Source organism: Magnolia sinica, chromosome 15 (assembly GCF_029962835.1).
Source record: "Magnolia sinica isolate HGM2019 chromosome 15, MsV1, whole genome shotgun sequence".
Lineage (NCBI taxonomy): Eukaryota > Viridiplantae > Streptophyta > Magnoliopsida > Magnoliales > Magnoliaceae > Magnolia > Magnolia sinica.
The window spans coordinates 22,079,784-22,097,172 of NC_080587.1; the positions used below are offsets into that span (position 1 = coordinate 22,079,784).

Below are 17,389 nucleotides of genomic sequence, written 5' to 3' on the forward strand. Positions count from 1 at the left end.
ATCTAAAGCTTCAAAAATTCTCAAGACGAGGTGCATCTTCAATCTATATTCTAGCTATTTTAAGATTACTTGAATTCATAAAAATCAAACTTCTGAAATTTTTTTTTTTTTTTCAAAAAATCAGCACAATTCAACATCATTTTGAAGATTTTTTCCAAAGGAAACCCCACCCCCCAACCTAAATGATACATTGTCCTCAATGTTAGAAAGATATGTAATAACAACAACATGAGAGCAATAAAAAGATAAAAGAGGAGTGGGTGAAAGAGTACTTGAGAGAACGATTACACACTATTGCGAATTTCTCGGTCGATTCTCTGCAACTAAAACTACTAAACAAAAGAAAACAACCTATTCTACTAAAGAAATATCCTAAGAAAGCAAGGTAAAATGGATCTCCATAACACTAGGAGATCAATCCTGATGCACTGGATCTTCCAGTGGTATGGATACATCATTCGAAAAAAACTTCTCAACAAATGGCTTTAATCTCTGACCATTCACTTTAAACATATTACCGTTCACTTGGTATTCAATTTCCTTAGCCCCTTGAGGATAAACATTTTAATAACGAAAGGGCTGATCCATCGGGTACTTCATTTACCTAGAAATAAAGGTAATCTCGAATTGTACAAGAGAATTTTTTGATTTGGTTCAAAATTTTTCTGAAGGATATTCTTGTCATGGAATACCTTCCTTCGTTCCTTGTAGATTCGGGAATTCTCATATGCCTCATTCCTGATCTCCTCTAACTCATTGATTTGAAGTTTGCACAGGGAGCTAGCTTTGTCTAGGTTGAAGTTGGATATCTTTATTGCCCAATATGCTTTATGTTCCAACTCCACAGGCAAATGACAAGCTGTCTCATAGACAAGTCTATAAGGGGACATACCAATAGGGGGATTTATAAGCTGCAAGGTAAGTCCATAATGCATCGGACAATCGAGAGAGACCATTCCTTGCGATTTGGATTTACAATTTTTTCCAAGATATGTTTTATTTCCTTATTCGATATCTTAGCTTGGCCGCTTGTTTGTGGGTGAAGGGGGTACTCACTTTGTGTGTAATGCCGTATTTCTTAATTAATGCCTCAAAATGTCTATTACAAAAGTGAGAGCCTCCATCACTAATGATAGCTCTAGACGTTCCAAATCTAGACAAGATGCTTTCCTTTAAAAACCGTAGAACCGTTCAATGATCATTGGTTCTACATGGGACAACCTCTACTCTCATTAAAACATAATCAACGGCTAAAAGGATATAGAGATGTCCAAACGATAGAGGGGATGGTCCCATGAAATCGATGCCCCAACAATCTAATACTTCACTGATCAAAATTGGGTTCGAAGGCATCATGTTTCAACGAGATATTCCACCTAGTTTCTACCATCGCTTGCATGATTTACAAAATGCATGGGTGTCCTTAAACATGGTTGGCCAATAAAAACCACACTGCAAAATTTTTGCAGTGGTTTTCTTTGCCAAAAAATGTCCACCACATGCATGGAAGGGACAAAAAGGAGATTACGCTAGATTGTTCATGATTGGGAACACATCTCATATTTGAACAAAAATGGATCTTTCCAGAAGAAGCTACGTACCTTGATGAAAAATTCTTTTTATCTTGCACAGTCCAATGAGTAGAAATTGCACCTGTGACAAGATAGTTTACAATATCGGCATACCTAGGTAGACAAGAGATTGAAAACAATTGTTCATCCGGGAATGTGTCCTTAATAGGTGTCATTTCCATATAAGAGAGAACAAGGTGGGAGAGATGGTCAGTCACTATGTTTTATACTCCTTTCTTATCTCATATTTCTAGATCAAACTCTTAAGAGTAGGAGGATCCATCTCAACAAACGAGGCTTAACATCCTTTTTGGCGAGAAGATACTTGAGCGCCACATGGTCAGGAAAAATAATGATTTTAAATCTGATCAAGTAGGATTTGAACTTGTCCAAAGCGAATACTATGGCTAGGAGTTTCATTTCCGTAGTAGAGTAATTGACTTGGGCACTGTTTAGCATTCTACTTGTGTAATAAATCACACAGGGCTTCTTCTCTTTTCTTTGGCCTAACATTGCCTCAACTACATGGTCACTTGCGTCCCACCTAATTTCAAAAGGAATAGACCAATCGGGTGACTGCATGATAGGTGCGCTTGTCAACATGCCCTTAAGCTTGGTAAAAGCTTCTCGGCAATCATCGCCCACTCGAATGGTGTTTCCCTTTGATTACACAAAGGACGAGAAATATGGCTGAAGTCCTTTATGAATCTCTTCTAAAATCCTGTGTCCTAAAAAGGATCGCACATCTCGTATGCTCTTGGGTGGTGGTAGATTAGCGATTATATCAATTTTAGCCTTGTCTACCTCAATTCCACTGGATGAGATGATATGTCCAAGGACAATTCCTTTTTGATCCATGAAATGACACTTCTCTCAATTCAATATGAGTTTTTTTTCCCCTTCACATTGGGTTAGGACCAGTTTTAAGTGATCTAAGCACCCATCAAATGGACAATAAAAAACTAAGAAGTCGTCCATGAAAACTTCAAGAAATGCCCCACCATGTCAGAGAATATGTTGAGCATGCATCTATGGAATGTGGCGGGGGCATTTCATAGACTGAATGACGACCTTTTGTAAGCAAAGGTGCCAAAGGGGCATGTAAAAGTGGTTTTCTCTTGGTCCTCAGGGGGAGTGTTTTGTTTAATAATAACACTAGTTCTGTCAGGAAGGCTGCCCTTTGTACATTCAACTCGCGCTTTACCATACATAGGTCCTTCAGAAACTTGGCATGTGAGGGAATTTGTTTAATAGCGTCCAATAATGGAATGCTGATCTTGACTTGTTGGAAAACCTCTAAAATGTCTCGATTGTCAATCGACCACTTTGATGAAAGAAGGCGTTGGAGAAATGGGGCCAAAGGCTTGTACTAATGCTCCAGCTCCTTGCTAGGTTCATCATTACTCTTAAGTTGCTTTGAGTCCTTAGGTTTTTCAACATTCGTCGGAATAGTTTTATCAATTGTTTTTCCACTTCTAAGAGTGGTGATGGACTTAGCTTTCTCAACATGTGGGTTGGGATGATTAGAATGACTCACTTCAAATTGTCTTTTTGGGTTAGGTTGAGGTTGGGTTGGAAAGGTCCTATTTCTCCCCAACACTTAAGTGTGATTCAATCTTAGCAACTGACGTTTTAAGCTCGGTGATGGCTTGCATGGTGTTTTGGTTGAATTGCATTTGGCCTTGCATAAATGCTTGCAGAGCGTCCTCAAGGGTCTTCTTTGGTGGTGGCACATATGATGTGCTTTGAGGCACGAGAGGAGGCCCTTGGGGAGGAGTGCTAGCATTAGCAATTGGTCCATTCTTCCAACTGAAATTGGGATGATTCCGCCAACTTGGATTGTACTTGTTGGAATTCAGCGAACTGAACGGACGTTGATAAGCGTTTATGGCATTTGCTTGTGCTTGCAACACCTCTTGAAAAGTGGGGATTGTCGGGCAATCCTTTGTTAAGTGTGCATTAGTCTCACAAATACCACACACACTTTTAACAGCTTTGCTCGGTCGTTGGATTGCTTCTACTTTCCTTAGTTCCATGGCCTCAACTTTTTGGGTGCGACTTGCGATCTTTGCATCAACATGGTCCTCCTCTTTAATGACATATATTTCCCATTTCTCTTTAGATGTAGGCTTGGCACTAGATTTGGAGGCATCCCATGATTGTGCGTTTTCAACCAACATATTGAAGTAATCCCACACCACATCCTGATCCTTGTTCAAAAACTCGCCATTGCACATCATCTGTACAAATTAGTGCATGTTTGAGCTTAATTTGTTGTAGGAGAAGCTAATCACACGCCATATTTCGTAACCATGGTGTGGGCAAGCGAGTAGAAGGTTCTTCAATCTCTCCCAACATTGGAAAAAGTTTCATCTTCTTTTTGAGAGAAGTTCATGATGGCATGCCTCAATGTATTTGTCTTATGAACCGGGAAGAACTTTTTAAGGAACTCCCAGGTCATCTTAGCGCATGTCCCTATAAATCGCGGCCTTAAGGAGTGGAGCAATGACTTGGTCATCTCTTTCAAAGAGAAGGGAAATAATTTAAGTTTGATTATGTCTTGGGAGACGTTATAGTGCACTGTCGCCACTATCTCGTCGAATTCTTTGAGGCGCAAGTGTGGAATTTTGGAATCAAGCCCATGAAACTTGGGAAGTAGATGGATCACCCTCGGTTTAACCTCTAGATTAGCCATATTAACCGGAAAAATAATACACGATGGTGTGATTGTTCTAGCCAGTTGTAGGTAATCCCATGAAGTTCTAACTAGAGGGACGTAGCGTGCCTCATTCTCGTCGTGTACCATCCTAGCTGGCGGCATATTATGCTCAACATACTCATAAAAAATTCTACTCTTGTTCTCCATGTTTGGCGCATTCGCGGCCATGTTTTCAGATGGTTTAGGAGTATTTAGGTATTTTCTAACTCATCGATGGATGGAAAGCCCATCGACTAAACCTCATTCGCTTAAAAGCCGTTGTGTGTGATCACGAATCCACTTGGGCATGAACCACACACACATAAACTAAATTCTAAACCTAACCTAACAAAATCAAAATTTTTACAGCGAAATAAAAATCCTACGGCAATTTAACTGACTAAAAAGTAATTAGAAGAAGAGAGATGAAGTTATTGGATTAGAAGAACTAGGGTTAAAAGATCTTACAAAACAGAAGGCCGAAGCAATGTTAGTATCTAGAGAAAAAAATCTATAAAAACATGGAACTAGAAATCCTGGAATTTAAAACCCTAAAACTAAACAAACCCCAAGTTAGAACAAAAATTCAAAAACTAAACCCTAATCTAAACCTAATATATTCCCAATGCATTGAAATCTCCGATAATGGCACCAAAAACTTGATCAAACCCAAGGGTTGACAACCCCAAGTGCAGGGCTGCGATGCAGTAATAACTTGGTAAGAGTAAGACCGAGATCGTTCCATAGGGATTTGTGGTTAAGAACACAAATAGAACTAAACGAGTTGTCTGTGTTTGAATCCAATGAAGTAGAAAAGAAGGTTTAAACAATGATTAAAAACACAACTAAGGATCCAGGAATCCCCACTTAATTTCTGAAACTAATTCGTTTTAAGATGATAACTCAACTAGAATCGGATTCCAATCCGTTCTAATCGAAAAATAACTCTATAAATCCAATCATAAACATCCAACAAGATATATGAATCGTGATAGATTGATCTCTCATGAAGATCTAGGCAATTGATTGTTGGGAATCAAAAGCATCTATTGTACCTGAAGTTTATAATAGATCAATCAATTTTACAGATCAATTCCTTATCCAATCTAAGAAATTAATCAACACAATCACAATTCAATATTAAAAACCAATTTCACTTGAATTATAAACGAATTAAATAACAAAATTCATCAAGAGGTTCATCCCTTAGCCTTGAGATTAGCCTAGCATGGCTAACATCTCAGAAGAAAAACAAAGAAAAACAAACCAGGAAGGAAGACTTGAAGAAGAAGAATGGTGCCAAAATAGCTTCGCCTTCACTTGGAATCTCCCCAAAACCTAATTCGCATCTAAAGTAGCCTAAAAACAACTCCTTATATCGGAATTCTTCAAACCGACTTAAAATTTATGTAGTAGCGCAAATCGTCGATCGATCGAGATATCGACCGAACTTTCCCAAAAACTTCCACCAACAAAATTCGAAAATCAGTTATACTGTTGATCAATCGAACATAGCAAAATTTGTCCAGCAAGTTCCATCCATAATTCAATGAATTTTAATGCTTCCACTTCGATCAATCGAGACAGCTCGGGGATTTGTTGATTGATTGAGCCTGTCTTCGATCGCTCGAGCTCTGCTTGGATTTCTCCATTCGATGCTCATGCTCTTCAGTTGCACATGCTCTTCAGTCGCTTTCTGATGAGGACTTGATTTCCTTGGATCTTTAGCACTTCAGATCTTTAATTTCAACCTCTAAATCTTCAACTCTTAAAAGTTCTTTCGGGCTTTAATTTTGCGTTTAAAGCTTATATTCAACTTTGGTTTCGAAATCATCTTGCATGTAGAAAACATATTTAATTAGATAAATTTGGCACTCGAATGTAAGGGTAAACAATGCATGTGAGAGGATAAATATGCAATATTCGAGTCTCATCATAGAGCCGTTTTGACATGTTCCCATAATGCTTTTTAAGATCTTTTTTTTTTTTTTTTTCCTTTTCTTAATGGAGCAAACCTTCATGCAAAGGAACTCTTCTCTGGGAGTCTCTTGGATATGTATTATATGGGTTTGGAGAAGAAGGAACATGTGCTTTCTGGTTAGTAAGAGTAGGTCTTGGTGGCCGGGGCTTGGGATGAGATGGTGAAGAAGGGTTTTTGGAGGGAAAGGGTTGTTGGGGGAATCAATATCTTGGACTGGGTGGAATTGTCTTTAAAACTTGGATTGTTAGAGGTTTGAAGAAGTGGTTGTGGCTGAATATGAGGAGAATAATGAAGTGGAGTGGTAAAGGATCCTTGAGAATAAGTAGAAAGAGAGGAGGGTTGAGTGGAGGAGGAAGTGGAATTGTGCTGAATAGATTGGAGCTGATTTTCCAACGATCTCTTTTCTGCCTTCTTTTGTGAGATCAAGGAGCTAGCATAGGCAAAGTCCTTGAATGTGGTAGCAATTTGAAAGAGTTCTGTTTTAAGAGTAGAAAGCCGAGACTTGATCATGCTAATAATAGAGAATTCATGGGAAAGAGATTGGGACGTCTGTTCTTGATTTTCAAGTATTTTTTGCAACGCCTTGTGGTCTGAGGGTGCCGGGAAACTACAAGCTTCCCAAGCACTGCGACAACAACGAGGTCCTCAAAGCCCTTTGTGCTGAAGTTGGTTGGACCGTTGAAGAAGACGGGACCACCTATCTTAAGGTGCTTTCTCGTTCCACCTCCAATCTTTCCCTCTTTCTCTTTGCTACTTCTTTTCACCCATTTCCTTGGGGTTTTATTGGATTTTAAGGATATTTTTGGGACTACACAGTAAGCCCCATAGAAGTTCTAGATTAAGCTAATATTTGTGTTTCTACTTCATCCTAGATTGTGTAAACTTAAGAATAAGTTGGATGGATAATAAGAATCACGGTGGGTCCTAGTAAAGTTTCAAGGGTGAACATTATTATCCCGGTTGTTTTATGCAATATAGTCCACTTTAACTTTGGTTATGCTTGGTCCTTGTTCATGGTTTAGTGGTAAATTCAGTGAGTTTCAACATTGAGGTAATGGGTTTGAATGCCTATTGTAGTGTGCGTGTAAAAAATAAAATTGGAAAAAAAAAACTTTGGATATGCTTAAATTGAGCTCATGCCTAAACAATTAGTTGGTAAAATAGATGAATACATATATTAGGGTGGCCTTAAGCCAATCCGATTATCACCCAATTCACTGGAAGCAGATTGGGTGGTGACCCACCATTGTCGAGCTACTACCGTTTGGGTTGTACAGTGTGGGGCTAACTGTGATGAATGTATTTTATATCCAAGCCATCCATTTGTTTTGCCACACCATAAGAAACAACGGAGATGATGACACCCACAGTTAATCCTTCTTAGGGCTCACTATAATGTTTATTTGCCATCCAACCTGTTGATAAGGTCCCACTGACCTAGAAAACACAAATATTAGCTTGATCCAAAACTTCTGTGGTCCAAAGAAGCTTTTAACCGTGGACGTTCAATCCTAGTGTTTCCTGTGGTATGGTCCACTTTAGCTTGGGATTTGCTTCATCTTTGGGCTCACATCTTAAGATGAGATAGAAAAATGGATGCATGGCATAAATAAAATACAAACATCATAGTGGGCCCCATAGAGCCCAACACTACCTATCCACTTGCCTCATGTGTATAAGGGCGCATGTGGGGAATGGGGATGGCAACAATTCCTATCTAGTTTTTCAATTTGACTTGGCCGAGTTGATCTCTGAATTGGGTCTCATCCTTGTATAGGAAGTTGGAAGCACACATCTTTCCTGTCTTCAAAACTCAAAAAATGTAAAATGAGAGAGAGAGAGAGAGAGAGAGAGAGAGAGAGAGAGAGAGAGAGAGAGAGTTCAATGAGTTCTTCTCAGGCACTCCCGGGAGTAAGCGCCATATCTCTCTTGTAATTTCCTCCTTTTCTTCTTCTATTTCAAAAGCTAAAACGAACAAAAAATCTTTTTCTACAAAACCAAAGTCAAATGTCAGATCCCTTTCTTCTCTTTCTGTAATCTTGGTGGTCGATTATCTTAGAGGGAATGATAAACTGCTTCCCAAGATTACCTCTTCTTCTTCGAAAAGAGATTGCTGATCTATTGCATTCTTTCCATTTACTTTCGACCAATGCCTTGTTAATTTCCTTATAATCTCTCTTCTTCTTTCAATTCATGCTGTTGAATCTTCTCTTGAATTCTTGAAGATTGTTAGCTTCTTTTGACGATTAATAGCTTTGTTAGCCAGCAATTTCATTATAGTGATTGGTTAATTTGCTATGATTCATCAGATCTGATGCATTCATACTACTTTGTTTTCTTTTACTGTTAAATTCCATAATCATCCATTTTCACTTCTCGACTTTGGCGAGCTCTGAATTGAGCTTAGGTTGATCCATTACTCTAAAGGCCATAGTGAGAAATGCTATTGAGCCTCTCTCACATGAGATCAAATGGTTCTATTTGCAGCAGACACATGTGAGATACAGCTCATTCATTACGTGGGGCCCACCATGAACATGCGCTAGTCCAAACATTAGGCTAGTTTTGCTCATTAGTTGATTCGCTTGCCTATTTCACATGTGGATCATTGGTCTTTTCTTTCAGATTGTTCACTTTGCCTAGACACGTGGCCTCCCTGATTTCATTTGATATTCAATGGCCAGATCTTGCACTCACGGGTCAACGACAGGGTGAGCTATGACTCCATATATGCCTTACCAAGGTGATTAGTGCTTTGCTTTGAGAAGGAATCTGCTCATCTCCGTCGTATGCTCACCCCTATGCTTTTTTGAGAAGGAATCTACGACTTCATTAGCACCTTCCCAACTAAAAGAAAACCATTGTTTAAATTGCAAATGGTGTGTGGCTTAGCGTTCACTCTGAAGTGAGGCGTGAGCTATGTAACGACTGGTGTAAACTACACATTGCTTCTAGATACCCAAGGGGTCGTTAGGCAACACCTGCTTGGGTGTGTATTTGACTGCATTCGGATTCTAAAGGTCATTTGGTAGCATGGATTCTAGAGTAAATGGAATCAGAGGTAATTGAAATAGACATATTTAGCTCCTTTTTAAAGGTAGGAGAGTGGCACGTGTAACAAAGGTACCACTAGGCTTCTAGTCCATTCTACATTTGGCACGTTGATGGTACCCCAAAACAATCTAACTATCGGCTACATCACTAAAAGCACATCAATAGAATGATCCAAACTTGCCAAACATTGGCCATGTAAATCAATGGATTGGCGAGTCGGTCGTTTGTGATCCTCATGCTTATGGCCCACTTGAGGCTTGGAATTTCGTAATTTTTGGCTAAATTATACATTTCAATGGGCTTATGACAATCATTCTATCAAATATCACATATGTACACTAATTTGGGATATTAAAGTTGATTTAGTAATAATATTCAAATTCTTGTTCCCGTAAATATACTATAAAATTTCAATTCATTCCTATTTTTGGGGATTCTAGTGCATTTTGATTGCAAGCTGCCAAACACAAGTGAGGATTCAAAATGACCTTGATATTTGATTTGGATTCCAATGCATTCTAAATACAAGCTCCCAAACGAGCACTAACGTTGGCTTGGTTGCAACATATATAATGGAATTTCATTGTTAATCAGTCTAATTTGGTGCAAAATATCATGAAATATCATGAAATTTGGTGCAACCCAATACATCCTAAAATAATTGGAATAATGGGGCAAAGTTTAAGTATAAAGATTAAGAAATAACAGTAGAACTGATTTAATATTGCTATTTATATTATTTTACCAAGATCATTAAAAAGATTAACTAATTTTTATTGAAAATAGAAAATTGTGACAAATCATTGAAAACATTAATTGATTATAATGCTTTAGTGAAAAATAACTTGTAATGTTAACTAAACTTGTAATGTTAACTATGTAGCGTGTAGCTGAGGCCTGTAGCCTGTAGCATGTGCTAATTAGCATATAGTATAGGCTACACACTACTTTAGCTATTTTTATGAGTGTATTGTGAAGGTTAAGTTATGCTACATAGTGTAACCTATTTAAAGCACTAAAGAAAAATTAATACAGATTAGGGTCACTAAGAGATCTTCATTGTGTTATTCTCACGGATGTTCTTAGTCGCCGCAGCCTCTCCTTGATGCTCGGGTGCTTCTTTCGAGGAAGCTCTCATGAGAGTTCCTACACAACATTACATTGCAGAGACTTCCAACAATTGCTATAACACCTTTTGAAACTATGATCTGACTTTGAAGATTCTTACACTCACGCTACTTCATTGTAAAATTGTAATGCATAGTAATGAATTGGACTTTCTGTCAGATTTACTCCCAATGTTACTTCTTTTATTTTTGAGAGAGAACGGAAATTTTTATTGAACAAAAGTGAAAAGACGACAACAAAGAGACGCCGAGCTAGTGCCCCAATTACATCATAAGAAAATTAAAATTACAACCCATAAGCTTAGAAACACGAGAGGCCCATTCGACAATAGTAGCCTAGTCCCATGGGAGATCCCCTCCACTGCCTTACTTTCATTCTTGAAAGCATCTCGCATTTCTTTCTTCACAAACAGCTCACCACACCACAAGTAGCGCTATTCTCCACATCGCCCCTTCTTACCTTTTCCTAAACACACCCCATGCCAAGCTAGCAAAAGATCACCTACCAACACCGGGAAATTCTAAGAAACTTTAAAGCGGATCAGGATGTCAACTAATATTAACCCCACAAAGGGGCAATGCACAAATAGATGATCGAATGTCTCCTCATTTTTCATTTACTAAGGCAAATATTGGGGAGCACCATTGATCTTTTCTGGAGATAATTGATGGTTAGAACTTTCCATTTTCCAACCAGCCACTCAAAGTGGCTATCTTCAGGGGGAACATCATAATGCCACACGAACATGGTTTGCCCCATTTCCTCAAGCTTCTGGTCTTCCCGAGTGGGTTTATATAGAGACTGAACTGAGAAAGAACCCGATTTATCGACCCTCTACACCATCCCATCCGGAACGGACCTTAGTGGGGAGCATAGATGAATGCAATTAAGAAGCGACAAATTCTTCTACCTCATCATCGCGTAGGAACCTCCTACGTGGGGGGCTCCCAAACCACCTCCTCCCCATTGTATGAAAAGTAGTCAGCTACCACAACGGATGGGTTTGGGGCTAATCAATAAACCAGCTTTCAAAGGGGAGTTCCCCACCCAAACATCCTCCCAAAACCGATTTTTCTCTCCATTTGCCAAGTAGAATCCTACCTCTTCCATAAATGACGACTTCGAGGAAATAACCCCTTTTCACAAAGCCGATGCTCGGTAGCTTGAAGACTCCCTAGTCCACCAAATCTCCATCCGAGCACCCATAATTGTTCCTTATAACTTCCTTCCAAAGCATGCCATCCTCCTCCCCAAATTTTCAATGCAACTTTTCAAGCAAGGCCTCATTTATACACTTGAGGTCTCTTATACTTGCTCCTCCCTCGTAGGCCTTGCACATCTCATTCCACCCCACCAAGTGAAACTTATTCTTTTCCTCCACCCCTTGCCACAACAAGTCCTGCCATAACCTCTCAAGCCCTTGAAAGCACTAAAGCTGGACACTCGAAAGGTGAAATTTTATAGAAATGATGTCTGTGAAAGCTGAAAATATTGCCTCTTTGCATACTTCAGTATGTGTGTAGTGGACTTGTAATTTGGTTCCCTGTTCCTTTTCTTGATGAGTTTTACAAGATTGGCTCAGATTGGAATGTAGCTTTTAATGGCAGGGTGGCGGTGTCTTCTCTGGCTTTACTCGGCTGTGCAAAGGCCTTGCTGTGGTACTTGTTGGAGTATATGCTCTACTCCAGATTTTCCCTCCAGCCCTTTCCTATCTTGCACTTATTCCTGCATGGTATGTTTTTCTCGCTGCTGTAATTCAGGTAGCATTTGGGTGTGCCCTGCAAGCAATATGTGGTCCACTGGGTGTTTTGGGATGGTGTAGAAATCGGAATCCATGCTAAGTGCACTAGAATTTTCACAATTTCTCCACCTCAAAATGTGGTTGATATAATAAGCCGGGGAAAGAAGGAAGGTCCTGCCCTTGCCTCAACCAAGATATGGCACCTCACATCATGTTGGCCTTGTGAAAACACGAAGCGTGCCTAGAGTTTTCAAAATTTCTATGCCTCAAAATGTGGTTGAGATAAGAAGGGAAAGGTCTTCTTGTCTCAACCTAGATGTGGCTGAACCACATCATGTTTGCCTTGTGAATGATGGACATACAAGCATACCCTAAGGGCCTAACTGCTACTGATTACAATTTTGTATGAGATGTATTGTATCCATTAAAAATTTTCTCTTAGGTCCATCACAGTCTATGCACCTTTGTACAGTTGTATTGTTTTTTCTTGGTCAGGCAAAAGTGTGAGGCTTCTATTTCTGCTAATTAAACTTCTGATCACAATGTTGGTTATGATTATTATTGAATTTTCAAAACTGTTGTTGTTAATGTTCTCATTATCATTTTGTGCTTGGCAAGGTGGGACCTAAACTTGAAGCCATATGGTCTCTCGACAATGTTCCAGAAGTCAGCTAAGTTGATTCAGCTTGGCCAGCCACTGAGCATTGTTTGGAGACTTCATTTTTTGAAGATTGGTTGAGGAGATTCTTTGATCTTTTTGTCTTTTGAAAAATCTGTGAGTTTTTCATTCTCTTGGCCTAGTCAAAACTTGGAAAATTGAAAGACCGTTTCTGGTTGAGTGCAAGAGTTTGAGACTTTGCTTGGACATGGCCTCATACTGCCAGGCACATCTGACTTAGGTCATGAATGGATTTAAAACATGCTAAGAGCAAATTCCTGATGTCGTCTTGAATTTTCTATAAAATTCTGTTAAACCAACAATGTTCTCAGTTGACTTGAATAGCTAGCTTAATTGGGCATTTGTCAAGTATTATAAGTACCATTAGATTCCAGCCTTATATCTGTCATTAACTGAGAATCGTTATTCCCATGGAGTTGTCTTTGTAGGACAATCCCATTTGTTTGGAACCTCATAACAGCTGGTTACATTGAGCAATCACTTTGGGAGGTATGCATTTCTATGCTTGTAATGTATTTATGTTTTGAATTTTTATAGATGATGTTTGTACCTGAATGTGCGCTGTTTCTTATGTTTATTGTGTTTTTTAAATTTTATCTTCTTCTATTATTGTGCCTTTCAAAAAGAAAATTCCCTTTTCTATTATTGCATGCATTTCCCTTCTGCCTATTTTCTTCCCTTGCTGTATTGTTTTTGTAAATTTAAGAACCTGTGTTAGAAACTTACAAAGAGTTAGCTTCAGGTAGGCAATCCAACTTGCCACTATGTTCTCACAGCTAGAGATTTTTCGAAGTTGCTTTGGGCAGTGAATCTGGCTAACCAAGATGAGCCTTGTTATTATTATTTTATATATATATATATATATATTAGGTTACTCTAATATGTTGCACTATAATGATAAACAAACATCATTTTTGTAATTTGCATTTGCCTACTTATGGCCCTTAGGTGCATGCCTTCTTTGCTAGTAATTTGTATAATTGCATTAACCAAGAGCATCTGATGTTCCTTTCTGCATCGGGAAAATTCACTCCAGCGGACAAAATAACTTTAGTACCAAGAACATCTGATGTTCATTTCCCGATCAACATGTCGCATTTTGGCCTTCTTTGGCTTTAATTCTCTTTAAGATGACTCAAAAAAATCTCTCTCTCTCTCTCTCTCTCTCTCTCTCTAAAAAAAAATTTAAAAAAAATGGAAAAAAGATGGCTCTGAGAGCTTTCTCCTCCCAATCAATTCCTTGCCAAATTCTAGAGACTTCTCTACACCCAGGCCAAATTGTCCGCCCATCTAATTTTGCCCAAACGGTTCAGGGGAGGGTTTTCATCAGCAACACAAATCAGTGCACTTTCAGCCTCAACTCATCCACCCATTGAACCTAGTTAAGTGGGTTTTGGCCACTCACAGGACAACCATCCAACCTAGCTAGAGAGGAGTTTGCGTTAGCATCATCAAGTGATTAGTGTCCTAGTCCCATCGCTCTACTTTGCATCTTTCCCCTCGAAGCATTGGCATGTCTACTCGAGCACAGTGTTGGAAATATCGTTATCGCGTTATGTATAGCATCCTTGGGATACAGATATGTATCGGTTATTGCACAGGATATATCATTTGTATTGGGCAATTTAGCGCACTTTTTGTAAAAAAAAAAAAAGGGAAACATTGGGAAAATGGTTGAATTTTTCAATGAAACTTTAGGGATTGTTAAAAAAGACCCTAACACACTTTTAAATCATAACATCTTACAAAAGAAGTGCACATAATAGGTTTCATTTGTATAGGGTCCTAAGCTATGTGTTGTCTGGCTGAAGTAATGCAACTATATTCAAATTGAATGCATAACATTTAGAGTGTATGTGATGATCATTTCATCGAACACTCCTAAATACTTTGAAATTAGTATCAATTGATAGCTGATTGAAGGGAAATGAAAAAAAAAAGTAAATTTTAAAAATTAATTTTTAATTAAAAATGATTTTTGTTTTCCAAAAATTGACAAGGACTTACAAATCAGTAGATCAGACCTCATACATGCTTGATTTCATGTTTGGAGTGCAACATTGCAAGCAATTTGGGATAAATTGGGGAACATTTTTTCCCAAATCGGACCATTTACACTCAAATTTCAAAATTAGAGTGTATGTGATGATCATTTCATCAAATACTCCTAAATACTTCGAAATTAGTCTCAATTGACAGCTGGTTGAAGGAAAATTCCCCCCAAAAAAAAAACATGGCGAACATGAAGAACCAATGGATTTATGACCATTTGACACTGATTTAACATAATTAAAAAAAAAGGGAATGGAAATTGAAAATGTTCACTGGATCAAACATGCGGGATATATCGGTACTACCTGTGCTTTTTGTATTGCACAGATGGGATGCAACATATATTGTGGGACATATCGGCCGATATCATGATATTTAAAACATTGCTCAAGTACATGGCCATAAGTGTAGAAGTAGGGCACCAGACCTTCAGCACCAAATTCATCGCTTGAATATTTTTGTATGTCACTTCGTTGTAGAATAAATGCCTGTATCTAGAACCATATGTCTCCACAGTAGCTTCTTCCTACCTAGCCAGATTAGACGAGACTAGGAGATTAAGCGAGTGACTTGGTGATCCCTGCTTGGGCAAGGATGGTCACGTTGATAATGGAATCTTCCCTGTAACTCTGCTATACCAATGAGAATTCCGTTGGACAATAGCTTTGCTTGAAATGCTCATACGAATACTAGAGACTAGGATTGAAGAAGTGATACAACTGGATGGGAACTTGGTTAATGCAATAACTCAAACGAACTTGAGACTACTGGAATTGTGTTAGACCGTAATTGAATGGGGGATGTGAGCCAACACGTGGCAACATATTCACCCAACAACTATCCTTTTAGTAGGGCTGTCGACAAGTCGGGTTTGGGTCGAGTATTGGTGTACCTGTACCCGAACCCCTCTAAGTGATCAAGTTCGTGTCTGGGTACTGCAATCGAGTTACGGACCTGAATCCAATTAGATCCGGTAACTATTCAGTCTTAGGTTCTAAAATACCGGTCGAGGTTTGGGCCCGGTTCTCTTAAGTCTTAATCCCCGAGTTATTATAATATATAACAGATATTAGTTAGATTAGTTAATATGTATGTATCCAAACATATATTTTCATTTCACAATAAAATTTAGTTACGAGGCCGTTCTAGGTCATCGTCCCTATGCCTATTGAGGCAGCTATAATGCCGTTGCTTCGCAAACTCTAGTAATGTCCCAGCTCATGATATGATGATACCATGTTGTGTGCTCTATAACATCTCTCTGCTACCCATCCTCACAAAAGCACGCCAATATGCTTATCGGTGGATATTGAGTAAACAGTGCCCCCCCCCCCCCCCCAAATAAAATTAAAAAAGAAAAAAAAAAGAAAAGAAAGAAAAAGAAGAAGAAGAAGAAGAGCATATGGCCATTTTCTTACACTCATCAACATGTTTTTTTTTTTTTTTTTTCCACGCATCGAGGCTTTAGAGGGTGGAAGTAGAAGAAATTCGAATTTCCCCATTTTCTTCAATTTTCCACCTTCAAACTATAAATTGCTTGAAAACAGTGCATATAGCCATTTGCTTACACTCATCAACATGTTTTTTTTTTTTTCCCCACGCATTGAGGCTTTAAAGGGTGGAAGTAGAAGAAATTCGAATTTCCCCATTTTCTTCAATTTTCCACCTTCAAACTATAAATTGCTTGCTTCAAATCCATATCAATGCATGAAACTCATGCATATATTTAGATTTCTACTTATTTTGTAAAATCCATTAAAACATTTGTACACGAAGCCCACTCTACAACATAACCTCTCATTCTTACAAACCGTCTCCAACATGCTGCTCTTAGTTGCGTATCTTCTCATGACTCAGTGGTAGAAACCGTGTTTTTATGTCGAGGTCAGGGGTTCAAGAACCAATGTGGTTTGTGTGGGGGTGTAAGAATGTGATGGGGACATCACTTGCGCACGCACACACGCCGCCCCCCTACGTACGTACGCAACGAGGAGGGCCCCATCGTCGATCTGGATCAATGATGACATCTAGGGAGGGCTTCCTAGCTAGAAGATTGAGTTTTGGTTCGTTGGAGTGGGCCTGGTAGTCAAGTAAAGCTCATCATGGGATCTCATGATCGTGGCCCACTAGTCGGATTAACCTCATATTTTAGGTTTTGCTTATTAATGTTATTTAGAGTATCATGGACACTTTAGATTTCTTTGATTAGTTTTTATTTTGGTTTACTTCATCGCCAAGTAATAGGTTGTGCACATGGCGCGAGTTTTGGGGTATAGGGCTTTCTTATAAATAAGCACCCCCTTGTAGTTTTTTTAAAAATGAAGATTAATAAAAATTGTTGCATTTTCCTGCTCCTTTCCGAGTTATGAAAACTTAATTGGGTGCGAAGCCCTCCCTTCTTCGAAGGGCTAATTACTGTGGTGCGAAACCACATCTATCCCGATTTGCTCCCATCTTCTACTATCCATGACGACGTCCACAGAGG

At 38.8% G+C, this 17,389-nt stretch overlaps 1 protein-coding gene across 10 annotated transcripts in view; it reads left to right on the forward strand.

Moving 5' to 3' along the window:
- The window catches only part of LOC131227138 (rhomboid-like protein 19), a 77,789-nt gene that overhangs the window by 21,130 nt on the left and 39,270 nt on the right, over window positions 1–17,389 (forward strand). For 6 of the 10 annotated variants that reach the window (XR_009162076.1, XR_009162077.1, XM_058222860.1 and 3 more), the window contains exons 2-3: window positions 12,040–12,164; window positions 13,269–13,341. The exons of 1 other annotated variant lie outside the window; for it this stretch is intronic. Coding sequence is in view for 7 of the 9 variants with exons in the window: in XM_058222860.1 (XP_058078843.1) it covers window positions 12,040–12,164; window positions 13,269–13,341 (198 nt within the window). In the remaining 2 variants the exon portion in view is untranslated. The remainder of the gene's footprint in view (window positions 1–12,039; window positions 12,165–13,268; window positions 13,342–17,389) is intronic. 3 more of the 10 variants (XM_058222861.1, XM_058222862.1, XM_058222865.1) reach the window with 3 other exon arrangements.